The sequence below is a fragment of the Myotis brandtii genome, unplaced genomic scaffold (genome assembly GCF_000412655.1).
Source record: "Myotis brandtii unplaced genomic scaffold, ASM41265v1 scaffold668, whole genome shotgun sequence".
Lineage (NCBI taxonomy): Eukaryota > Metazoa > Chordata > Mammalia > Chiroptera > Vespertilionidae > Myotis > Myotis brandtii.
Window position 1 is genome coordinate 1,720,631 of NW_005370597.1, and position 26,936 is coordinate 1,747,566.

Sequence of the window (26,936 nt, forward strand, 5' to 3'; positions counted from 1 at the left end):
CTAAGGATAAATTACTTGATACTTTCCAAGGTGGTAATTTTTCTTCTTTTTAAGGATATAATGGCTTCTAATCTTCATCAATTTACAATAACTACACAGTTGATAAATTTCAGCCAAAAGTAAAGAAACTTTGGATGTTTTACAGTAGATTTATTTTTATTTTATTTTATTTTTTTACTTTTATTAACGTCTTAGATCTTTGGAGTCCAGGAGCTCTAGAGGTTACACATCTAATACAGGTGTCAGCAAGCTACACTTGCAGCCCAACCACCTTCTTTTTATAAATAAAGTTTTCTAGGGACACAGCCACAATGATTCATTTAAGTATTGTTTATGGCTACTTACATAGTTGTAATGGCAGAATTGAATAGTTGAAATAAAGACCAAATGGTTCACAGACCTACAAAATTTACTGCTGGCCCTTTAAGAAAAGGCTGCCCACTTGGTTTACTGGAAGGGGGCATTAAATAAATTCATGTCATTTTAACTAATCAATGTTCTTGGAGTGGTAGCATTTCTATATAACTGTGGTCTTGAGATTTTCTCATCTTCATAAATTAGTGTTAATTACACATTGAAGTGATTGTTTTTCACATTTCACCATTGTTTTCCCATGCCTTATTGTAGTGCCCTGGACCATTTTAGCTTTGTACACTAATAGGAATAACTGAATCTTTTAAAATATTGATAAGATTATAGGTTAAATTACACTCAAATCCCCAAATCTGGATAGACTGTTTTATTTTGGAGTTAATTAATTTGTGTTACTCTTAAGTAACTCAACACCTTTAAATTTTTTTACTTTTCAGAAATTTCTGAATAAATTGGCAGAAGAACGCAGGCAGAAGAAAGAAACTTAAGATGTGCAAGAAGCTTAACGATTTCAAGGAAAATAATAGTTCTTCGTTTTTAATGTTAACCTTTTTTAAATACAATACTGATAGTTAGAAGAAAACTATTGTACTCTTTTGTTTTAGTGGGAAAATAATAGATGTCTGTTCTTGTGTTAAGTGTTATAGCAAAAACACATACGGTTAAATTAATGAAGAATTTTTGTTTTATCAGAATGGTAACAGACAAGTACTTTGTAGAGACTGACTTCGTAAGCTACTTGAGACAACTTGCACCACTAAAAAAATGATACGTAGAACTATTCAAAGAAATGAAACTTAGTAGTTCTAAGCTTCAAAGAAATGTCAAAACTTTCGATTCCATTCAATAAAGAACAAAACCAGTTGTATTTTTATTACTTTTCATCTGAAACATTCCACCTTTTAATCTGAGCCTTGCAGACTTTTCATTTGGAGTTTGAAGCTTTTTTTATTGCATTTCATTTTTTTGGTAACTTCATTAACTGAAGTTAGCAATTAAAATACAGGTGCAGTTTTCTTTTAATGTTATGCTGTTGTTTAGGTAATAAGAAATATTAAGTAACTGGCATTAGATTTTGTAATTTTTCCCCTAAGTTTCTGCTAGATTTCGTATTCTAGTAGTCAATGTATTTTCAGTGAAATGTAAAAATATTCTCATTCTCTTTGACCAGTATTAATTTCTATAGACCTTATTGCTTGTCACTTGAATCCTGTAGCTGTCATACATCTGGTATAAGCAACATTTGATTTTTGAAGTGTGTAGACCATCTTTTCATATTTTCAAGATGTAATTTTACATTTCTGCATTTAAAAACAGTTTGGCCATAATCTAAACGCACGCTTCTAATCCATATACCTGCACATGTGATCTTTGTGAACAGAAATTTGCATGTATTATCTGTGTTTACTTGTAACTTTCTGGTTATATACTGCTTATATCTGTGGATTCAAGTTTCTGAGGTGAAATACCAATAAAAACCTAGGTCATGTTCATTGGTTACACATGTTTGAAATGTTAACCAATATAATTTGTCAGTTGTGGTTTTTATTTGCTGTTACACTTTTTTGCATGTTTTAACAAATTACTACATTTTAAATCTAAAGAGTGCTACTAAAGATCTGAATTTTAAAGTTTTGGTGCTGGTGGATTTCTTGTTCCTGTTACATAACCAAGAAACGGGGCTGTTCATGGGTTTTTAAAACCTTGGGAGTTTAAAATGCTAAAAGACGAAGTAGCAAACACTGATGTTTAGCCATGCTTATTTAATAGTCAAATTGGAAATAACATGTAATAGCAAGAATTAGTTGTAGCAGCCTCTTAAAATATGTTAGGATTCTTGGCTTTCAGGATTATCTGTTCTCGATTTTATTTTTTAATTTAAAAAATAAATAACTTACGAATTCTTTTTGAAACACTTAGGTCCAGGTGTATCAAATGATATATCAAATAGTTGGATACAATTTTATGGTCCTTCTTTGAAGGTCAGATGATAATTTTTTAATGTAACATGCACAAAAAAATCCTTGCCAGTTTACTTGTGCAGTTTAATTTTGGCCTTTACTAATTACCCAATTTTGTTTAATTCTGACTTTTACCTAACAGCAACAACATAAAGCTGTATGTGTACAACAGCATTCCTAATTGTTTTCTGTCAATAATAGCTTTTTTCCCAGAGGTCCTACTTTGTCAGTGTACCAAGTTGTAGAAAAAAATATTTAGTGTTTTCATAGTATTTAGAAAGCAGAACATCTCATTAACTGATAGTTTTAAATAAACCTGTAACAGCTATTTCTCAGATTATGCAAATCTTTATTTAGCAATGTTTCTACTCAAACTTGCTGTAAAGTTTAAGAACGTTTTTCCCACCTCAATTTTAGCGTTTAGTTTAATCTTAAGTCAGTTCTTTTGAGGGAAACTCTTAGGAACACCTATTAATTATTATGGCAGGTGTTATTAAGGTTGTAAAAGTGGAAAGAATACACAAATTTTTATCTGGCTTTGTCCATCGTTGATTTTTGATGTCTTTAAAAAGTAAAATAGGTTCTTGGTGTGTAGTAGAAATCTGCAGGAATGCTGCAGGATGGTTTTTTAAAAATTAAGTTAATAAAAATGTTTGTAGTCTGTAGGCTGTTTAAGAAAATTTATAGTAGTGTGCAGAGCATTTCTGTACATTCCCTTATTAATCTCCATTGAATATAGCTGAAAACTCAAGGATTGAGTGGAATGTGCGTGCCCCTTTGGCTCTGGTTCCTATCCTGTGAATGTCGGATAAGGCTGAGATTTTTTTTTCTTTATACTGTACTAGTGGTTCTCTATAGTAGTGCATCAGAATTACCTGGAGACTGCTGAAACATTGCTGAGTCCTGCTCCTAGAATTTCTGATGTGTTAGATTTCAGTTGGGTCTCAATTTGCATTTTTAACAAGTTATGGATGATGGTGATGTCAAGTATAGAGGTCACACTTTTGAGGAAATTGCTTTACCTATAGCTGAAGTGTTTTGGGTTTTTTTTAAAATGTTTTTATTGATTTTTTTAGAGGGAGAAACATTGATCATTTGCCTCCCATATGTACCCTCCTGGGGATCGAACCTACAACCTGTGTATGTGCCCTCACTGGGAATCGAAAAGGGGACCTTTTGGTGCATGGAAGGACACTCAACCAATTGAGCCACACCAGTCAGGGCAAGAAGTGTTTTCTGATAGGCATTTTCAGTGAGATGTCTGGTGTAGATACTATCACTTAAAAGAACTGGTTTTGCTATTGTTCCAAATCGAAAATTAAAGGAAACAAAAATAATCTTCATTTGGGGGCCTGGGCAAGCATTTCTTTTTCTTCTTTAAAATATTTTTATTGATTTCAGAGAGAGAAGCATCAATGATGAGAGAGGATCATAGTCAATAGCCTGCCTCCTGCATGCCCCACACTTGTGTTGGAATCTGCAACCTGGGCATGTGCCCCAACCGGGAATCGAGACGTGACTTCCTGGTTCATAGGTCGATGCTCAACCGCTGAGCCTCAGTCGGGCAGGAAAGCATTTCTTTAAAAATCGCTGAAGGCCACCCCATTTTAGAAACAAGTCTATCCTTTATTTTTTTGCTCAGAATATTTAAAAAATGGTCATCTTCTGGGGACCTAATGCATTCAGTCAGACATTTCAAGGAAGGAGCAGAAACATGAAGTCTTGGGAATTTACTATTTTGCTGGGCCAGAGAGGTTTTTTTTTTGTTTTCTTTAATTTCAAAGGGAGGAATGGAGTAGAAACATACTTGAGAGAATCATCAATCGGCCACCTCCTGCATGCCCCATACTGGGAATCAAGTCAACAACATAGGCATGTGCCCTGGTTCATGGGTTGAGGCTGTCACTGAACCACACCAGTGGGGCTGCCTTACCACTCCATCACAATGTAGAAGTTAATGAAAAGCTTCATAAGACCTACTTCGTTAGTTTTGAGTGAACAGTAAAATGGAAATAGCTACCTCTCACTATCGGGTACAATTAACTTGCTGTGATTGATACTGGTTAGAGCTTAATTACTTTTGTCTCCTGCGATGAAGCACATGGCTTGAGGTTACACTTGATGAGAGTTGGGCTTCATCCATCAGCATTCTGGAACTGTTCCTCACTGCTCTGAGCTCTAATGGGCCGGTACATTCAAGGCTGGCCTGGCCAGGAACTACCTTTTTCAATGGGTTTCTCACCTCCAGGTACATGGAAGAAAGCTCAAGGAGAAGTGTCAGGCACCAGCTGAGTTGTTTTTTTTATAAGTTTTATTGATTTTTTACAGAGAGGGAGAGGGATAGAGAGTTAGAAACATCGATGAGAGAGAAACATTGATCAGCTGCCTCTTGCACACCTCCCACTGGGGATGTACCCGCAACCAAGGTACATGCCCTTGACCGGAATTGAACCTGGGACCCTTCAGTCCGCAGGCTGACGCTCTACCCACTGAGCCAAACCAGTTAGGGCGTGAGTTGGGTTTTTATGTGGGGAAGGAAACTAGGGCCAGGGCTTTGGGGTTGATATTTGAGGATCTCCCACCTTAGATAAACCTTTTTGAGTAATAGGCAAAAGAAATTAGCATTTATTCTCTTTTATTTTTTGTTAATCCTCATCTGAGGGTATTTTTTCATTAATTTTTAGAGTGGGAGAGGGAAAGATAGAGAAACATTGATGCGAGAGATAGATCGATTGGTTGCCTCCTGCATGAGACCCGACCAGGGCCCAGGCCAGGGAGGAGCCTGCAACCAAGGTACATGCCCTTGACTGGAATTGAACCTGGGACTCTCTGGTCCTCAGGCCGACACTCTATACACCAAGCCAAATCGGCTAGGGCTAGCATTTATCAAACAGCTTAAAATGCTTCGTACATGCAACCTTGTTTCTGGGTCCCATGTGTCCCAGTCTCTGGAAAGTTACTCTCAAAGAATAGTGTGGTACTTAAGAGGTAATTAAGGGTACTTAAAATGCTCTCTTGAGGAATATTCTCATTGCAGTGTGAATTTTAGAAGTAATATTCTCCACATTTCTGCTTTCCAATGGTTACTCCCTAAAACTACTTCACACCATTATCAACACCAAATTCTCCCTGAAAATCTGTGTGGCTTTCCCCTCCTGCCCAATTAAATATGCAGATTACCTTTCTTTAAAAAAAAAGTACTAATTAGGTAAATGAAGATATAGGTACCAAATTACTTGAGATTATATAGGAAAAATTCTGGATGTGAAGACTCAGGAAGTATGATTAATTTTTAAAAGACTTAAAGGACCTAAAATTTTTAGACCTTTTCTTGAAGTTAAAGAGTTCTTAGGAAGTTTTATAATTATCACAGCATTGAAGAGCTCTAAAAGCCAAGTGTACAATAGGGAATATGAAAAGGTAAAAGGGCAATCTGTTGGGTGTAGTACACAAAAGTCAACATTCCCACTCCGATAGTAGGACATCTGTAATATTTTAAAATCTTGGGTGCTGTTTCCCAGAATCTGCTTTTCTCACAAAAAAATAGAAGTCTGGAAAATCTGCATTCTAATTTATTTTGTAGTGTCCTGAGCCTGTGGGAAAGGGATTGCAGTTTAGATGATTATTGGTATGTGTATATATTGGTTTCAGAAAGGGAGAGAGAAATATCAATGATGAGAGTGAATCACCAATCAGCTACCTCCCACATGCCCCACACGGGATCAAGTCCACACACCGGGCATGTTCCCCTGACTGGAATCGAACCCGGGCCCCTTCAGACTGCAGGTCGATGCTATCCACTGAGCCAAACTGGCTAGGGCAGACCCATATCATTTTAAGGAGCAGCCAAGCTGCCCAAAACCAGGAGCAGGGAAGGGCTTGACTTAAGCTGGAGAAGAGGAATTGCCTCTGCCCTCCAGTACTCCACACATGTAGGCACACATCACCCTTCTGCAAAAACCTTAAGTCAGACAAGTTTTTTGTTTGGGGTTCTTTTTTTATACACACAAAATTTGTCTTAACCATTTTTAAGTGGTGATACGATTGTACTGTACAATCATCACCTATCCCTATAACTTCATCTTTTAATACTATACCCATTAAACAGTGACAGCAATTCCAGCTCTTCCCAACCATCATTGCAAGTTGTCTATGATTTTTACTACCTCATATAAGTGCAATCAAAGTGTCTTGTGTCATTTCACTTAATGTGATGTACTATACTGCAGAGTTTCCTTCTTAAAGGCTGAATAATACTCCATTGTATGTATATACTACATTTTGCTTATTCATCCATTGATGGGCACTTGGTTTGCTTCCTTGTTTGAAGTACTGTCAGTGCTGCTGTGAACATGTATGTACAAGTACCTCTTCAAGACCCTACTTCTAGTTGTGAATATATACCAGTAGTGGAATTGCTGGGTCATATGGTAGTTATATTTTTAATTTTATCTCCTCACCGGAATTGTCAACATTCAGAACAGTGGACCATTGCTTCCCTGCACAGTGCTTGGCTCTTACTCAAGACTCAGTAATGCTGCGGTGTACATATTCTATACATGATACAAGTGAGCACAGGGACAAGGCTATTACCAAACTACTATAGAAATTTGTTAGACTTCATTTCAGGTGTGATTTTTCTCTTGTTTATAAGTTCAATTCAAGCTTTCATGGAAATTCAGACAATAAAAAAATATACAGGAGACAGTAAATCCTTTAAAATCTGACCACCTATCCTATCCTATATAATCCTATATAATAAAAGGCTAATATGCAATTTGTCCCCTCCGGAGTTCTACCGACCAGGAGTTCGACCTCTTGCTATGATGTGCGCTGACCACCAAGGGGCAGCGCGGAACAAAGGAAGGACCTGGCTGGCAACTGGCAGCCGGAAGGCCCCGATCAGCCCTGATCACTGGCCAGGCCTAGGGACCCTACCCATTCATGAATTTCATGCACCGACTGGGCCTCTAGTATATAGATATTGCTATTTTATCATATATTTTCACTTATACTCACATGCCTATACTTTTAGGAAATTATAAATGATGTTTTGCAGCCTACTTTGGGGGAAAATTATTCCACATCAATGAGTATACAACTTTCTAATAACTTACTCTTCAAAATATTTTAATTCCCTATTGATAGGTTTTTAGTTTTTTTATTAACATAGATATGAATGTATACTTAACGTCAAACCTGTATGTGGAGTGTTTCAGTCAGGATATCTACATACAAGGGTATAAAAGCAGGTTAATAATAAGAAATAGTGTAAAATAAAAGGCTAATATGCAAATCAACCGAACAGTGGAATGACCAGTCGCTATGACATGCACTGACCACCAGGGGCAGATGCTCAATGCAGGAGCTGCCTCTTGGTGGTCAGTGCACTCCCACAGGGGGAGCGCCGCTTAGCCAGAAGCCAGGCTTATGGCTGGTGAGCGCAGGGGCAGTGGCAGGAGCCTCTCCTGCCTCAGTGGCAGCGCTAAGGATGTCCAACTGATGGCTTAGGAGCAGGCTGGACATCCCCCAAGGGCTCCCAGACTGAGAGAGGGCACAGGCGGGGCTGAGGAACGACCCCCCCCCCCAACTAGTGCACGCATTTTGTGCACCGGGCCTCTAGTATAATAAACTTACATGAACTCACAACTGTAAACTTGCCACCCCTGTATTTTATATGATAAAAAGGTCTGCAGGAAGGTGAGTCTAAGTCCCTGTGTCTTTTCAAGGATTTCTTCAATCCCTAACTTCCCTAGTCACTGCATCCCATCATTCTTGAAATAGGGGAGGGTATATGGTCAATGAGGGGGCTGGGAGCTCCACTCGAGTATCCCAGTATACCCCGCGGCCGCCAGGGCACGTCGGAAAGGCGGTTGCGCATGCACATTTGTGCCGCCTGGGAGATGAGACCTTTGAGGTTGCGCGTTCTATCGCGCGCTCTCTAGTGGCCACAGAGGGCAGCGCTGACAGAACGAGGGGGCGGGGCCCACCGCGGCGGAAGTTAAGTCACTTCCGGGCTGGGTGTTTGTTTGGACTGGAGAAGGGAGGCGACGGGCGAAGCGCGCGTCGAGCGGGGGAGCGGCGCTGCCTGTGGAGATCCGCGGAGGCCGACCGGATTCGTTGGCTGCCGTCCCCGCTGCCGTGCACTGGGTGAGGGATTCCCTCGGGCGGAGCGGCGAGAAGGGTGCAACGGCCCTGGCGGTCGAAGGACAGTCCCTCTACGACGGCTGAGGGGCTTAGAGGGTCCCTCGGGTGTTGGCCACTTAGCCTTGTAGCTTCTTAATTTTTTGCTGCGTTCAGCCGAGTATGAGGGATGAGCTTGAATTGACTTACTCTCTTTTTTCTCTAAGAAATGGCCGTCGCTTTTTTTCTCATTGTCATTATTATTTATGATTTGGATCTCGCAGCACTTTATCCGGGTCCTCGGTGGCGCGCGAGGGTTGCTGGGATGGCACTTTCTCGCTCCCTCCTCCCCCCTTTCCAGTCCCTTCGCGCACACACCCCTCTGGTACTCTTTTCCCCTGCTCCCCCACGGCCGCCTGGCAACAAAGCTCATTGTTTCTCCCCCAGTTTACGCCTGCGCGTCACCACGCGCAGCCCCTACTCGCCGCGCTTGCGCGTTCCCGAAGCTGGGAGAGGGTAGAGAAAGGGGCGGAGGGAGGGACGGCGGGCTGGCGAGCGTCCTAGGGGAGCTTTCTGCAGCGGACCACCGGCCTGTACCTCTGATTCCCTTTCTCCCGTTTCTTCGCTTAACGATACTCCTAATTTCTAGTTACATTGCATCCCATGCTCCAGATAGGAGAGCCTTTGTTACTGGAATCCCTAGTCCCCAGGAGGGTTTTGAGCCACATGAACTTTCAGGGCCTGTCCAATTTATGCTTTGATTCTGGTCACTTTACTTTTAATTTCTCTCTGCTACTTTATGCTACTCCCCACCATCAACAAAAATATATGGCTTATGATGAAGTTTTTCAAAACATTTGTTGAAGCAGCCAGCAGTAGTCTTTTCTAGTGATGCCTAAAAGAGGCCTTTTCTGCTTTCTTTCATTGTCTTGTTTTCCCTACTTTTGCCGCTGCATCATCTCACAGAAGCCACAATTTCTGGAAGGAATTTGGCATCTAATTTGCTATGGAAGAAAGTGACAGCTGACAGCTTTTGGCACTTATTTTGACAAAGGACAGTTCCCGTTTTGCTTGTGCTGGCTAGTCTTGTTCTGTACCTTTGTGGCATGATTTTTCATAAATTGCATTTGAGCATTTGATCAGGTGTTAGTTTGCATTCTTATTAAATAGCCTTTGAACTTTCATACCCTGCAAGGTTAGGTCCCCAAATAAGAAAAGGGTCTCTATAAGGATTTTAAATTATATTTCCAGTGTTTATTGTTTGTGCTTCTGTTTCCAGTTTATAAAAGAGGATATCCCACAAGTTACTGGGATATCCTCTTTTATGCTACTTGTTAACTGTGAAGTTGAACTTTCCCCACAAATATGTGTCTATGACAAATGAAAATAGGTAACTACAAAAATTATAGCGGATTTATGTTTCTCAGATGGGAATTAGACGATGGAGGCTCAATGTAATGGTTAAAAGGCTTGGAAGCTTGGCAATTTTTATTATAGTATGTTGCATATTGTTCCTTAAGAGTTCGAATTGAGGTACGTAATCTCTACCCTATTTGGGACAGAATAAGTTTGTAGAAGATTTTTTTCCCCAATAAGTACTCTGCATCTTCAGATTTACATCTTTATGACTCTATACTCTAGTCTAGAGTCAGTGATGCTCCAGTTTTTTTGTTTAAATATATTTTATTGATTTTTTTACAGAAAGGAAGGGAGGGGGATAGAGAGTTAGAAACATCGATGAGAGAGAAACATCTACCAGATGCCTCCTGCACACCCCCTACTGGGGATGTGCCTGCAAGCAAGGTACATGCCCTTGACTGGAATCGAACCTGGGACCCTTCAGTCCGCAGGCCAACGCTCTATCCACTGAGCCAAACCGGTTAGGGCTGATGCTCCAGTTTTAATAAAAAATATAAACATTTATAAAAAGTCTGAATATTGTGGAAGATGAAAGAAGATGGAAAACAAGGCCACTATTTCTTTTTGTGCTTTTACATGTTCTTGTAATTTACAAATTTTTCACATTTATAATCATAACCTTGAAATAAGCAGAGCAAGCTTTATCTTGCCCATTTTGAAATTGAGTATAGAAGCTTGAAAGGTTATTTTTATTTTATTAGGCACATACTTCTACAGCATTTAGAAATGCCAGGTGTTATTCTAAGGCTTTTAGAAGTATTTAATCTTTGCTGTCTCTAAGAGGTAAGTACTACCTACTAAAGATAACAAATGAGACATGTGATGTAACTTGCCCAGTGTTCCACAGCTAGTAAGAGCCGGAATTGAAAATCCAAGTAGTCCAGAGATTATGTGCTCTTAACCATTATACTGTGCTGCCTGTGATTTTAGTGACATATCCAGGATCCTGTGGGTGCTTAGTGGCATATCTAGGATTTGAACCCAGTCCAAGATTAAAGTTGTCCCAAGTTATTGCCTTTGTGATCTGGACCACCCTTTTTACTATTTTACTATTAAGGTGACTTAATAGTTTGCATTTGATATAGTCTAAGGTTCAATTCCAGTAATTCAATCTTTTTTTCCTCTTAATTTTCTCACTGTTTAGAGCAGTGCTTCCTAGTGAGATAGCTACTAAGCAACCATGTCTATTAAGTGCTTGAAATATGGCCCGTGCAACTGAAGAACTAAATTTTAATTGTATTGAATTGTAATTCATTTAAATTTAAATAGTCACATGTCGCCAGTGGTTACCACATTGGATGGTGTAGTTTAGAAGTTTGAATTGCCTCTGCTTCTTATTTCATTTTTTTAATGATTTTAGAGAGAGGGAGGGAGAGAGAAGCATCAATGTGAGAGAGAAACATCGATCAGTTACCTTCCGCACACAATCCAGCTGGAGATTGAACCTGCAACCTGGGCATGTGCCCTGACCATCTGGTTCATGGGTCGACACTCAACCATTGAGCCTCTCTCACTAACTGATGAAGAGACAAGTTAGTATGCTAAAATGTACATAAATATTTATATGCAAATAAGGTTAAGAAATCACAGTAGTTCAGAGTAGTCCAACAGAATAAGGTAGTGTCTTTGGAGTCATATTAATGGAAAAAACTTTATTTGAATTTTAATGAGAATTTTTACAGGGTGAAATGGGGGTGGGGTGGAGTTTCTAAAACTTAAAAGATTTCCATATTTTAAATTTTTGTAGAGAATATAAAAGAATGGACATTGCTGGGCCTAGCCTGGTGGCTCAGTGGGTTGGAGCATCGTCCCATACACCAAAAAGGTGTGGATTCAATCCCCGGTCGGGTGTGTATAGGAGGCAACTCATCGATGTTTCTCTCTCCCTCCCACCCCTTCCTTTCCTCTCTTTCTAACATCAAAACATCCTTTGGTGAGGATTAACAAATAAACAAAAAAAAGATGGACATGGCTGGAAAGCATTATATGTAAGAGGCATTTCAGGAAGGGAAAAAACAGCTGAAGGTATAAGTTTGTAGGTTGAAAGTACAGTAAATGATGAGCAGTAAATCTAGTAAACATAAATAGATGATAATGTGAATTATAAGTTTCGATTTTAAAATTCTCTGAAAAGATACATACTATAAGGGAAAACCTAGTAGTGTGAAGCTAACAGTGCTAAATTATTTCCATAAAACTCAGGAGAATGAGGTATGGGTGGGGGGAGTTGATAAATAAAATCATTCTGAAGGTCTTGCCTTGACTGGGAGCAAGGACTGGGTTAGGTAAACTGAAGAAGAAAAGCATTCTGAATGTCTTGAATTGGATAGGGGTGTATAGGATATTTTTTTAATTGATGGGAAAGTATTTAAGTATTTAATTGGACAATAGATGTAAGTCATATTATGCTGTATACCTTAAACTTACACAGTGTTGATGTCAATTGTATCTCAAACTGGAAAAAGAAAACAACACTGATTCCTCAGTAGTTTGTAAGTCAAAGAAAATAAAGTATTTTTAAAAATCCATTTAAAATAGGAAAACAAGCACTACAGGAATAGAATGTAAAAAGAAAATCAGATATGAAATTATGATGAAAAACTTCAAACGTCAATTATCAAAACTTAATTCCCTATAAGATATTATTTGGGTCAAATAATCTAACTTATAGTAGAGGACTTGATTTAAGTCACTTTCAGAATTTAGCAGATAAAGTAAAAAAGATCAACCTAATATATATACATCATTTTTGTACCTTAGAAATTGAAATCAAACATTTTTCCCTGTAGGCCCAAAAAGTAAAGGCTTTTCTGGCTATGTTTTATAACAATAAAACTAGAAATTAGGGCATCAAAAGATAACCAAAAGAACTTTAGCTGCTTGGAAATTAAGAAAGAAAAATAAAATATTCTTCCAAATCTGAGCTCATTATAAATTAAACTAGAGGCCCGGTGCATCGATTCATGCACTGGTGGGGTCCCTTGGCCAGGCCTGCGGGGATCAGGCCAAAACTGGCCCTCAGACATCCCCCGAGGGGTCCCGGATTGCAAAAGGGCACAGGCCAGGCCAAGGGGCCCCACTGATGCACGATTGGGGCTGGGGAGGGACCGCGGAAGGGCTTCAGGGCATGTCCGGCCCATCTTACCCAGTCCCGATCGGCCGGATCCCAGCAACAAGCTAACCTACCGGTCGGAGCATCTACCCCCTGATGGTCAGTGCACGTCATAATGGCTGGTCGAATGAACGGTCAGACACTTAGCATATTAGGCTTTTATTATATAGGATAATTTGTAATTCTCTAAAATTGATAAGAACTATATTCTATATAAAAACTTCTAGGGATATTTATAGGTACAACATTTTTATTAAGTGAAAAGTTGAAAATAAACATATTTATCAACTTGGAAACAGCCCAAGTGCCCATCAGTAGAAGAGTAGATAAAAACGATGTGGTACATTTACACCATGGAATACTATGCATCAGTACTAGTAAAAAAGAAGGATCTCTTGCCCTTTGAGACAGCATGGAGGGACCTGGAGAGTATTATGCTAAACGAAATAAGCCAGTCAAAGAAAGATAAGTATCACATGATCTCACTCATATGTGGAATCTAACAAACAAACTGGTGAGTAAAATAGATCTAGAGACATAGAAGCGTGGAACAGACTGTGGAATCTCAGAGGGAAGGCGGGAGAGGGTGGGTGCGTGGAAAGAGATCAATCAAAGAACTTGTATACATATATGTATAACCTGTGGACACAGACAATAGGATGGTGAAGGTCTGGGGCAGGGGGTGGGTGGGGAAGGGCCTACAGAAGGCCAATGGGCAGGGCAAAAGGGACATGCAATACTTTAAACAAAGATTTTTTTTAAAAATCAACTTTGAAAGCAAAGAGCAACAAATTGGCTGAAATTAAGTAGAAAGGTCAGAAAAATAGAGTGAAAACTGAAATTAATAAAATAAGTAAAACAATAAAACCAAGAGCAGGGGTTTTATTTGTTAAGTTGAATTATTTAATAGTCTATTTAATACTCAAAAAGATACAACAAAAATATCTCTAGCCACCTAGTTCTCCAGTATTCTGTGTTATTTTTGTTTACTCTTCATCAGAGGATGTTTTTCAGAGATGAGAGAGAGAGAGAGGTGAGAGAGAAACATCGATTGGTTGCCTCATGCATGTGCACAAATTGGGGATCGAACCTGCAACCTGGGTATGTGCCCTGACCAGGAATTGAACCTGCAACCCTTTGGTGCATGGGACGACACTCTAACCATTGAGAACACTGGCCAGGGCTTTAGTTATTTGCTTAAAAGCTCGTTATTGAACTATAATTCACATACCATGCAATTTACCCATTTAAAGTGTGCAGTAGAACCCTAACCGGTTTGGCTCAGTGGATAGAGTGTTGGCCTGTGGACTAAAGGGTCCCAGGTTCTATTCTGGTCAAGGACATGTACCTCAGTTGCAGACACATCCCCAGTGGGGGGGTGTGCAGGAGGCAGCTGACTGATATTTCTCTCTCATCGATGTTTCTAACTCTCCTTTCCTCTCTATTAAAACGTCAATAAAAAATATATTTTTAAAAATAAATAAAGTGTGCCTAGAAGAGTGGGTTTTTTTTAGTATATTCACAGTTGTGCATTCATCACCACAATCAAGTATAAAACATTCTCATTACCTTCAAAAGAAACCATGTATCCCTTAGCTGTCATGTAATATGTACTCCTTTGTGACTAACTTCTTTCACTTACCATACTGTTTTCATTGTTCCTGATATAAAGTATCAAGTATTTAATTTTTTTAAATTTACCTTTATTGTTGAAAGTATTACAAATGTCCCCATTTTTACTCCATTGACCCCTTCTAGCCCACACCCACACTCCCCCCACCCCAGGTCTTCACCCGCACTATTGTCTGTCCATGGAAGTATTCCATTGTATTTATCCATTTATCAGCTTGGTCCCTTTAGGTTGTATTTAATTTTTGGCTATCCTATATAATAAAAGAGAAACATGTAAATTGACCATACCTCTGCTATGCTCACCAGCCAATCAGGAATATGCAAATTAACTGACAAAGATGGCGGGTTAATTTGCATACACAGGCGCCAGGCAGAGAGCAGAGTGGGAGAGCTGGCAGAGAGTGGAATGGCTTGGGGAAATTGGCTCCCCAAGCCACCAGATGGAGAGCAGAGAGGGAGAGCTGGTAGCTTGGAGAACTTGGCAGAGTGGGAGGCCAGGGGATGGAGACAGAGCAGGAAGGGAAAACCAAGAGCACGGGGAGCACCAGGAATTCTGGGAATAGTAGTTCTGGTGGCAGCCCCAGGACCGAAGCGGAAGCCCAGAGTGCGGGGAGCACCAGGAATGCTGGGAATCGTAGTTCTGGTGGCAGACGGATCTCCTAGACACTGGAGCAAAGTGAGCCTGGAGCAAGTTACTGTTGCGGTGGGGGATGGAGGGAAAGCAAAGGTGAGAGACATAAGTAAAATCAGAGTGTCTAGGAAACGTTAAAGGGAGGATATCCTAAAACTTCCAGGAAATCTCCACCAATGAAGCAAAAAAAGAAAAAAAACACCTATGTTATTCTGTGAGCAACAAACCAAACTGAGTTGGGGTCTCAGACAATTCGCTCATATGATTGCAAAGACAGACAGAAACTCCCGGATTGGAGAGGGCTCCCCTGAGGGCTCCCAGATTGGAGAGGGTGCAGGCCGGGCTGAGAGACCCCCACATACCCAGTGCACAAATGTCGTGCACTGGGCCTCTAGTATGTAAATAAAGGGTAAAAAAACATGATTGTTGCCCTAACTGGTTTGGCTCAGCAGATAGAGCGTCAGCCTGTGGACTCAAGGGTCCCAGGTTCGATTCCGGTCAAGGGCATGTACCTTGGTTGCGGGCACATCCCCGTCGTGCACCAGGCCTCTGGTCTATATTATAAAAGGCCTGTGGCTCTAATGCCTTAATGACCTGCATGGGTGGGCGGGGCTGCACGATTTCGCACGCTGGGCTTCTAGTCTTTGCAGATGGGCTCTTGTGTATGTTGAGGCCACCTTCAACACTTGGGCAGTTTACAACTCTTAGCAACTCACTTAATGTGCAAAACCTGAAGGTCATCCAGATGTGAGATTGTAGGGTCTTCTCATGTCTTTTCCTAAAGCATCTTCTTCACCAGTGTCTCCTCCCAGGCTTTTCACTTTGTCTATTTTTTTTTTTTTTGTCCCAACTATTATTTCTTGACCTAGACAGCATTGGCTACTACTACATTCGGCTTTATTTGTTGAACATATGCCAGTACTTTACAATTTTACACTTTAAAATCATAAACCTTATAGTGCTTGAACTATATATTCAATTTTTTAAAATAGTAAACATAAAAAGGAAGCACTATAAAAAGTGTGGTTCAAGAAGTGTCAAGAATAGGTCATAGAAGAAAATTAAAAACCCAATACATCACCTTATATTAGAATACCTTGGGTTAAATAATTATAAGTCTGTTGACTTTCTGAAAGTAAATGATCTTTACCCCTCTGGCTTTCACTTGACTGGCTGTAGCCAGAAATTGGTCAGCAGTTCTTCCTTCCCTTAGCTGTCTAAGGTATAAGATTAGTGCCCAGGCTCCAAGTTCATTCTTTTTGCTTCAATTATGATTTGTTTGCCAAATATTGCATGACAAAGTAATTTCATTTATTTAGATTTCATAGACTCATTGTAATCTATATCAAATCTATAGGTTGTTTGATGACATGCTAACAGGCAAAAAGTGGAGGTAGGGCCTTGTTGAATGCAGAGATTGGGCCCTTTTTGCCAAGGATTTTTATATTTTATTTGTTACTGGTTGGCATTAAACAAGGAGAAAGCCATCCAAGTTCTTTGGGATTCCCAGACTATAAAGTTTGCTGAAACAGATTTTTCATTGTGTTATGCAAACTTGTGCTAAATAAAATGTATGGAAAACACTTTTCTTAAAAAAGTTTTTTTGTCCCTAGCCGGTTTGGCTCAGTGGATAGAGTGTTGGCCTGCAGACCAAAGGGTCCCGGATTCAATTCTGGTCAAGGGCATGTACCTGGTTGCAGGCACCTTCCTGGCCTGGGCCTGGTCCAGGGCAGGAGGCAACCAATCGATGTGTTTCTCACACATCGATGTTTCTCTCTGTCTTTCCCTCTCTCCCTAAAAACCAATGGAAAAATATCCTCAGGTGAGGATTAATAAAAAATTAATTAAAATTTTAAAATGTTAAAAATTTCTTTTGCATTTGTATGTAGACCTACTTTAGTCACCTGAAAGCATATTTTATATGTTTTTATAGGTTTCAGAGAGAGGAAGGGAGAAGGAGAGAGAGAATCATCGATCGGCTGCCTCTTGCACACCCCCTACTAGGGATCAAGCCAACAACCCAGGCATGTGCCATGACAAGGAATTGAACCATGACCTCCTGGTTTATCGGTCAATGCCCAACAACAGCCACACCGCCTGATGGCCTCTGCTTTTCATAATATTTGAGGTGACCTGAAATTTAATTTGTGTAAAGATGAGCACATAGCCCTGGCCGGTTTGGCTCAGTGGATAGAGCCTGTGGACTGAGGGGTCCCAGGTTCGATTCCGACTAAGGGCATGTACGTTGGTTGTGGGCACATCCCCAGTAGGAGGTGTGCAGGAGGCAGCTGATCAATGTTTCTCTCTCATTGAAGTTTCCAACTCTCTATCCCTCTCTCTTCCTCTCTGTGAAAAATCAATAAAATATATTTTAAAAAAAAAAAAAAGATGAGCACATAAATGTTCGGTAACCTGACAATAATTTGCCCTGGCCTGTGTGGATCAGTGGTTAGAGTGTCAACCCACACACCAGAAGGTTGAGGGTTTGAGACCTGGTAAAGGGCATGTGCCTGGGTTGCAGGTTCATCCCTGGCCCTGGTTGGGGCCCACACAGGAGGCAGCCAATGAATGTATGTCATTAATAGCTTTCTCTCTCTCTCTCTCTCTCTCTTTCTCTCATTAGTGGAACAAATCTCAGGTGAGCATTAACCAAAAAAAAAAAAGAGTAATTTTCTTTAGAGGAACTAATTTCTTTTTAGTCAAAACTTGTTTTAATAATAAAGGTTTATTTAATTCAAGATTAATGATAAATAAAAATATCAAAGACACTCATTGTTTGTGTTCTGTCTTGTCTGCTTTCACAGTGCCTCAATTTCCTAACCATAATCATGTTTTCTTTTTACCCACACCCTAGCACATAAATCTCAGTCTGTCTCTGCTTCTTTTCATATATGTGTGTATGTGTGTGTGTATATATATATACACACACACACAAGAACTCAGTAATTTTTAGTTTTAGAACCTCTTAATGAAAAACATCAGTACTGTTTTTATTAGTATTCAGTATTAGAGAAAATATATGTGTATCAGGATAGGACCCTCTACCCTCAGCAAATGAGTTTAAAGGGTCAGGCAATAAACCTGAGGGAAAAAACTTTTCTAATAGATTTACTTAGTGTTTTACCTGATTTTGATAACTTTGGAGTAAATAGGCCTGACGAGGTGTTGGTTTTTGTTTTTTTTAACTCTATACTCATGTTAGATATGTTTCTTTCCTTTGGCACAAATCACACCACTGTTTGAATTTATGTATAAGTAACTCTTGTTTAATATAAACCCATTTTTAGCAGTTTCAGACTTAATGAATTGGTAGAATATTGTAGAATCTGAAGTTTCATGGTTGAACTTATAGCCTGCAATGTATCAATTAGGTTAGATCAAGTTATCACCTACAGGCATACCTCGGAGATATTGAAGGTTCGATTCTAGACCACCATAAAAGTGAGTCTTGCGTTAAGAGCCATTGGTAATCCTTTTGCTAGTTGGGGGTTTGCCTTAAATTTATAAAAATCACATCATCTGTGGAGCTTAATAAAAGGAGGTATGCCTGTATTGAGTAGAAAAAATCAACTAGATATGCATTAGATATACTTTTACTCACATAAAAAGAGATGAGATGATAAAGAGGTGGTGGTTGCACAAAGAGGTTGGATGCCTGAAACTCATTGTATAATAGGGAAATCCAGATCTGAACCCATAGATAAAGCAAATATAGTGACCTTTGACCTATACAGGGGTTAGAGGCACCGACCTTCCACAGTCAAAATCTGTGTATAATTATAGTTGGACCTCTACATATGCAGATTCCCAACTTCACAGTCTTGAACAACAGGGCTTTGAACTGTGCTGGCCAATTGAACTGCAGTAAATTGGGGGAAAAATTTGTGTATAAGTTTGAACCCATACAGTTCAAATTCATATTGTTCAAGGTTTAACTGTCAACTGTAGAGTGGGTTACAAAGTCCAAGAGATCCAACACTATATCTTAGGACTGAGGAACTAAGGTTATTAAAAATTTCTTAGTTTTTACTTTAAATCTCTGGGCTTTTTTAAAAAAATATATTTTATTGATTTTTTACAGAGAGGAAGAGAGAGGGATAGAGAGTTAGAAACATCAATGAGAGAGAAACATTGATCAGCTGCCTCTTACACACCTCCCACTGGGGATGTGCCCGCAACCAAGGTAAATGCCCTTGACCGGAATCGAACCCGGGACCCTTCAGTCTGCAGGCCGACGCTCTATCCATTGAGCCAAACTGGTTAGGGCAAATCTCTGGGCTTTTTAATATCATTTTTTAAAGTATTTGTTTTTTATAAAGTCATTTGATGACTTAAGTCTTCCAAATTATGCTTGTTTTTTTGTTGTTGTTTGTTTTTTTAAATATATTTTATTGATTTTTACAGAGAGGAAGGGAGAGGGATAGAGAGTTAGAAACATCGATGAGAGAGAAACATCGATTCAGCTGCCTCCTGCACACTCCCTGCTGGGAATGTGGCAGCAACCAAGGTACATGCCCTTGACCAGAATCGAACCTGGGACCCTTCAGTCTGCAGGCCGACGCTCTATCCACTGAGCCAAACTGGTCAGGGCAGATTATGCTTGTTTTATAAAACAAGGGATATCTAATATTTTTTAAAATTGAATGGTTTTGGGGATTGCATTTAAGCAATTGATTACCTTCACTGATGGTTACATTAGATGAATCTGGGTTGTTCTCAACTATTTCATAAACATTAAAATCATTTGTGGAAAAAAATTAAATTTTTTATTGCTTGATTATGTGTGTTAATATATTGTGTGCATCTGCCCTGACCCAATGACTCAGCTGAAGCATACTCCTGTATACCAAGAAGGTTTCTGGTTTGATTCCCAGTTGGGGCAGGTATGGGAGGCAACCAATCGATGTTTCTCTCCTCTCTCCCTTTCTCTCTCTAAAATCAATAAACATGCATATATATCATGTGCATCTAACACTTAACCATGATGCCCGGTGATAATAAATGCTCACCAAGAAAAAAATGACTGACTAAACTAATTGTATTGTTCTTTTAAGGTTAAAAACGACAACTAACGCCAACCATGAAAGATCCAAGTCGCAGCAGTACTAGCCCAAGCATCATCAATGAAGATGTGATTATTAACGGTCATTCTCATGAAGATGACAATCCATTTGCAGAATACATGTGGATGGAAAATGAAGAAGAATTCAACAGACAAGTTAGTTTTATGTACAAGCATGTTCTTTTTTGTACTCCATGACAACCTTCAAATAATGTAGCTGTATTTGTTCCTTAAATGTGTTTGTTTTTCAATCTGGTCCCTTATTTATGAGATATATGGACTTATGTGCCACCACTCCTATTTTATCTGGATGATGATTACCACCAGGTTAGCTAGCTTTTTTCAGGGTTCCACCCCAGAGATTCTGATTCAGGTGGACTAGGGTGTAGCCTGGGAAACTTGTTTTTTAAAAGCTCTCAGATGATTCCAGTGAGCAATTAGGTTTGGAAACCACTATGCTACACCAATCATACTGCTCTACTGCAGTGAAAGTCAAGAGAATGGGATTCAGGAGCAGACGGGCACAGGTACTAGGGTGCAGAACTATTGTGTTTTTCACATGAGGTTCTCAATCTAATCAACCTGAAAATCTGACACTACTGTTCTCTTTAGAAAACTCTCCTACATTAATAAATACTATCTTTTATTTCCACATTTTTTACTTCTATTTCCATCTTTTGTCACTTCTTCCCGGATTATGGTTTGGGTAATAAGTAGCCAGCTTGATTTTGCCATATCCAATGATGGATAATCAAGAGTTAAACAATGTAGTCTTATTTCAGTGAGAATCAGTTGTGGGAGGGGGGGTTGTTTAAGTTACTCATGCCCTGAGCCTATCCTCTAAAGATTTTTTTCAGTTATTTTGGGTAGGTTTAGGGTTTATATAGTTTTAAACTGTCATAGGTAATTCTGACATGCATTCCTTAGTGTCAGCACTCCTTTATTTGTTACTTCTTCCCCTCTACCTTCAATGGAAAAAAGTATATTCTGCTATGACAAGTAAAGACATAGCAAAACCCAAACAGATCTTCCTAGGTGTTAATGGTAAACATTTTTTTCCCCTTAGTGCAGAAGAGGAAGTACAACATTGTGCTTTTAAATAGTTTAAGATATTTCAAGCTGTTTCTAGTGATGTCTTACCAAGTATGCTGTAAACTGTCCTTTATTTATTATAAATCCAGATAGAAGAGGAGTTATGGGAAGAAGAATTTATTGAACGCTGTTTCCAAGAAATGCTGGAAGAGGAAGAAGAACATGAGTGGTTTATTCCAGCTCGAGATCTTCCACAAACTATGGACCAAATACAAGACCAATTTAATGACCTTGTTATCGGTGATGGCTCTTCTCTGGAAGATCTTGTGGTAAAAAGTTATTTTTCATCTTTTTAAAACCTTTCCCATAAGTGGAAAAGCCAGCAATCATCTGTTTAAGAAGAGTTCTACATCTCTTCTCCTTCTGAAATTGTACTGCTTTTTACTAGGGAAGCAGAGGCCTCCCAGTCTCACTTATGACATGGAGTGACTTCTGGCAGCACTCTGGAATTAGTCTGAGACTACTAACAGACTTCTTGCCACTGCTTTTAGCTTTGATAACTGTTGCCCTAGGATATGTAAATGTCTTAGAAAACATTAATCCAAAAGAAGTACAGTATGTCCATGTGACCTACCTATTCAAAAGTAGCTTGATGGAGAGATTTGGCTGGCTCTTTAATTTTTGTCTTAAACATTTGGTGAAATTTGCAAATTTTCATCTGAAAGGTAAAATTTTGGAGATTTTTCTTCTTCCTGAATTCAGGAACTCCAGGATTTTCACTGAGTTAACCCGAACTCCTTTTGGAACTGTGATTTAATAAGGACATCTATAAGCTCTTAGTAGAAAAGAAACCTATTTGCATCTTTAATTATTTTCAGTGTGTCATTGTTGATGTTATATTAAAATGTATTTTTAGGGAATTGTCATAACTAGGCATTGGTTCTAGAATTGAACCTAATGAGTCAGTCCTTCACTAAAATGAAAAATAATTTAAAAATAATTTAAAGTCAGAATGTTAACCTTTCTCTTCATATTGATAATATATTTGCTTCTACAAGGTCTGTGAAATTTACCCCTAAACTCTGAAATATTTGTTGCAATTGTCTTCTGTTCACTGTGTAGTGATTTTCTATAACCTGGCTGTGCAGCATAATTACCTGTGAAGCATTAAATACAAAAAAGTTCCTCAGCTACCTTTCAGAACAGTAGAATCAATCATCTAGGCATGTTTATTTTTTAAAAAGCACTCCCAGAGGATACTGCCAGCCTACCTTATCAGGCATTGGTAAACCACCCTTCTGAAGGGCTGTATAGAGAACATTGAAAAAAAAATTTTTTAGAATTATTTGTTTTTTAGTTAATTTTATTTATTTTTTAGACAGAGGGGAAGGGACGGGGGGAGAAACATCGATTTGTTGTTCCACTTATGCATTCATTGGTTGATTCTTATATGTGCTCTAATGGGGGATTGAACTCACAACTTTGGAGTATAGGGATGATACTCTCTAACCAACTGAGCAACCCAGCCAGGGCTAGAGAACACTGAAATTTAAATTGTGGTATAGCCTTTGTTGCCGTAAATGACCCAAATGAGCAGATGTGTGATCTGAGTAGTCTGTTGGATTATGCTTACTTGTGGCTACCTTAGTCCACAAATAATCCTGGTTGCTGTGATGAGTCTAGCTAGCCCTTTGTTGGATATAATGTATAACTTTAAACTAGAACCAGTAGAAATTTATTGTGTAGAAACTGGTTTGTTCATCTCAATATGCTTAAGATTACGTAATTTCTTCTTATTCTTTTGTTGCTGCCAAAAGATTACACATTTAAGAACACTGCTTTTTTTTTTTTTAATATATATTTTTATTGATTTCAGACAAGAAGGGAGAGGAGGGAGAAAAAGATAGAAACATCAGTGATGAGAGAGAATCATTATCGGCTGTCTCCTGTACATCCCCTACTGGGTTTTAAGCCCACAACCCAGGCATGTGCCCTGACCAGGAATCGAACTGTGACCTCCTGGTTCATTTATCAACGCTCAACCACTGAGCCACATCTGCCGAGCAAGAACACTGCTTTTATTTATTTTATTTTTTTTAACCTCACACTTTTATATATATTTCCTTTGAGAGAAGAAAGAATATGTCCTGTGCAAGGAAATGGTTGTGTATATGTATAAATTATGAAACCAAGATTAAATTATTGCTCCAACATGTTTAATGTGCTTTGGTCTTGAAGTAAACAACATAGGGGGCTCAGAATTAGTCTAAAAGCCTTCCAGAATGCCTACATTTCAGTCCCTGGAAACCATCCTGGTTTCTTTTTTATCTTTTTCAACTTGCATTCCAAGATGTGGTAGAGGAAAATGTCCAGCTATTCCCTATATGCTGACATATCTGCTTAGGAAAGTAAAGATTTAGAAATATAGGATAATGCTGGTACAAGTCTCTAAGGTTCTTGGAAACTTTGGCCTGTTCTTTCCCTCACTGATGGAAAAATGAAGTCCCAGGGAGAGTGACTTTGCCAGGCTTACATAGGAAGTTAGGGCCAGAGCTGGGGTTCCAGCTTAGGTCTTCTGACTCCCCAGGTAGTTTTCTTTTCCTATTAAATACCATGCTTCCTGTGGGAATTAGAATACAACAATTGTTGAAAGATAACCACATTTTTAATGAAGACCTTAAAATGAAATTAATCTATAAACACTTCCCAGTCACTTTAATCATCATTTTATTTTATTTTATTTTATTTTTTTTTAAATATATTTTATTGATTTTTCACAGAGAAGAAGGGAGAGAGATAGAGAGTTAGAAACATCCATGAGAGAGAAACATCGATCAGCTGCCTCCTGCACACTCCCTACTGGGTATGTGCCTGCAACCAAGGTACATGCCCTTGACCGGAATCGAACCTGGGACCCTTCAGTATGCAGGCTGACGCTCTATCCACTGAGCCAAACCGGTTAGGGCTTAATCATCATTTTAATACTTGTTTAATATTTTTGCATATTATGAAACTGCTCAAAGAAAGTCAAATATTACAGGTAAAGGAACAAAATTCCTTGTTCTACACTTTTTTAGTTTATGCAGGTTTCTGTTCACACTTAAGCAAAATTAATTTCAATTCCTGCTTGCTCTTTAGAAAGTTGATAAATTTGATATAATAAATATAGCTTACATCTGATTCCTGCCCTCCTAGCCAAAGATATTTTTGGGTTAAGTTTATCAATCTGAGTTCTTGCTTTTGTCTTGGGGGTTTTTTTAAGATGTTTTTGCATGTGGATCTAGGTTGAATGCTTCTGAGTATCTGAAGCTATCTGTTAATGAACTTGCTTTTTTATGTACTTATTTTCCAGGTCAAGAGCAATCTGAATCCAAATGCAAAGGAGTTTGTTCCTGGGGTGAAGTACTAAAATATTTGAGTAGACGGGGCCCTCTTTTGGTGGATGTAGCACAATTTCCACACTGTGAAGGCAGTATTAGAAGACTTAATTGTAAAAGCTCTCTCTTGTCACTGTGTTACACTTATGCATTGCCAAAGTTTTGTTAGTCTTGCATGCTTAATAAAAGTGCTGAGACTGTTATTAAGTAAAAAGCTGTCAAACATTTACTGAAAAATAGAATTGGCCCCATGGCTGGATGTGAAGACAGCAAGGAGGAAGCACCAGTCAAGTTGTGACAAAGCACCAAATTAAATGACCTTTAAATCTTAGTGAATTGTCTTTTTTGAGGCTAAACTGGTCCCTTAAGTTTAACTAGCACTCGCTAATAATTCTAAACTTTTTTTAAATCAGTAAATTTAAATTAAGTTTTAGTTAAGCAGATTTCTCAGTTAGACTGAAATTACGCCCATCTTCTGAGGAAGGCTTGTTGATTTGAAATAATCCATTGTAGACACATCTGTCTTTGGTCACTGATGTTACAAGGTAGTGATCAGATTAGAACTAGTCTTGGCTTTTATGGTATGTTATCATGTAAGAAATACATCTGAGAGAGTATGTGATTTGAGAATTGCATCTTCTACAATTCTTATTGTAGCTATGCCTTTGTGAAGTCTAACATTTGACCAACCCATAATCTAATTGAACAAAGAAATTGTAACGTGATTTGAGTGGTGCTTTTCCTTGCTTTGTTAACCATCACTACAGTAGTCTGCAGCACAACTTTTCTTTTAACAAAGCTAGAACAGTTTTGGCTTCTTAAACTTCATATTTGGGTAGGTTAAGCTGCCATACGTGTTCAGTGTGAATAGTGTTTAAGTTGAAAATATTGTAAAAAAATTATATTTTTTCAAAAATATTTAAAAAAATAAATAATAGTAGAACTGAGCTGATGGTTGTGTTTATTGGTGCTGAATGCAGACTCTCCAGTGGTGAGTTGCACTTTAATGTGGGCTCAGTCCCTCAGGACAACCCTGCTGGCAAGAGTTGCTGAGAGAACAGACTTGTTAGATCCCATTGTGTCAAATATCCTATATAATAAAAGCCTAATGTGCAAATTGTACCCTCAACCGGGAGCTTGACCGCTCCCTATGACATGCGCTGACCACCAGGGGGCGGCGCAGAACATGGCAGGCATCAGTGACGTGGTGCTGGCAGTGAGTGGCAGTGGAGGTGCTGCTGGCCCCGATGGGCCCCGACGAGAGCGGAACTGTGGCGGGATGGTGGCAGGCAGCGCCAGGCCGAGGCAGGTGCAAGCAGGGGCCCGATCACCCCAAACACGGTGACCATTGGCAGCAGTGGGGGGTGGGAGGCCCAGCCCCAATCGATTGACCCGCAGGCGGGATGGTGGAACAGGTGAGGGGGTGGCACCAGGCCAAGGCAGGGTGCCAGGCAGGGCTGCAGGGCTATGAGGCTGGGGTCGTGAGCTGGGGCCCAATCCCTGCAGGCCACCCCGAGGGACCCCACCTGTGCCCGAATTTATGCACCAGGCATCTAGTGTATAAGTATCTATCTAAAATACAATGGCAAAATAGATCACACAGCCCCTACTGTAACACACGTTGATCCCCTCAGGCTATAATGTTGGGGCAATTATAGGATATCCATGTTAAGAAACTTAGGCTGGGCCGAAATCGGTTTGGCTCAGTGGATAGAGCGTCGGCCTGCGGACTGAAGGGTCCCGGGTTTGATTCCGGTCAAGGGCATGTACCTGGGTTGCGGGCACATCCCCAGTAGGAGATGTGCAAGAGGCAGCTGATCGATATTTCTCTCTCATCGATGTTTCTAACTCTCTATCTCTCTCCCTTCCTCTCTGTAAAAAATCAATAAAATATATATAAAAAAAAAAAAAAGAAACTTAGGCTGACCAGTATAGTGGTAATCTTACTCTACTATAACCTTCATTGGCTTCTTCCCTTCACAAATCATTGCTGATCTAATTGGACTGGTTTGCTATTTTAATTCATTGGGACCTTCCCCTTTTTCCCCTCACAAGCTTATTTATATAATATTAGAGACCCGGTGCATGAAATTTGTGCACTGGTGGGGTCCCTAGGCCTGACTGGCGATCAGGTTTCCCGCCACCTCCTTCCCTCGGCACCTGCATCTGCCACCACCCACCCCCAGTTCCCCAGCCCGGGCCCAGCCCTGATCAG

The 26,936-nt window shown here is 39.5% G+C and overlaps 3 protein-coding genes across 9 annotated transcripts in view; 2 read left to right on the plus strand and 1 right to left on the minus strand.

The window, feature by feature from the left end:
• The window catches only part of MATR3 (matrin 3), a 29,948-nt gene extending 27,280 nt beyond the window's left edge, over positions 1-2,668 (plus strand). For 4 of the 5 annotated variants that reach the window (XM_014529070.1, XM_014529068.1, XM_014529069.1 and 1 more), the window contains one exon: positions 810-2,668. In XM_014529070.1, coding sequence (XP_014384556.1) covers positions 810-860 — 51 coding nt within the window. In that variant the 3' untranslated portion in view covers positions 861-2,668. The remainder of the gene's footprint in view (positions 1-809) is intronic. The other variant, XM_014529071.1, reaches the window with a different exon arrangement.
• Positions 2,669-8,330: 5,662 nt separating this feature from the next.
• On the plus strand, positions 8,331-25,668 carry PAIP2 (poly(A) binding protein interacting protein 2). 2 transcript variants are annotated; one of them, XM_014529116.1, is made up of 5 exons: positions 8,331-8,483; positions 17,874-17,888; positions 20,305-20,468; positions 21,494-21,673; positions 24,697-25,668. In XM_014529116.1, exons 3-5 carry the CDS (start codon positions 20,331-20,333, stop codon positions 24,751-24,753), a joined length of 375 nt encoding a protein of 124 aa, XP_014384602.1. In that variant the 5' UTR covers positions 8,331-8,483; positions 17,874-17,888; positions 20,305-20,330; the 3' UTR covers positions 24,754-25,668. The 2 variants fall into 2 exon arrangements, with proteins under 2 accessions (XP_014384602.1, XP_005881096.1); XM_005881034.2 differs by lacking the exon at positions 17,874-17,888 and having other exon boundaries at positions 8,332-8,483.
• SLC23A1 (solute carrier family 23 (ascorbic acid transporter), member 1) overlaps positions 23,544-26,936 on the minus strand; it is a 15,723-nt gene continuing 12,330 nt past the window's right edge. For both annotated transcript variants that reach the window (XM_005881033.2, XM_005881031.2), the window contains one exon: positions 23,544-23,964. The gene's annotated coding sequence lies outside the window, so the exon portion shown is untranslated. The remainder of the gene's footprint in view (positions 23,965-26,936) is intronic.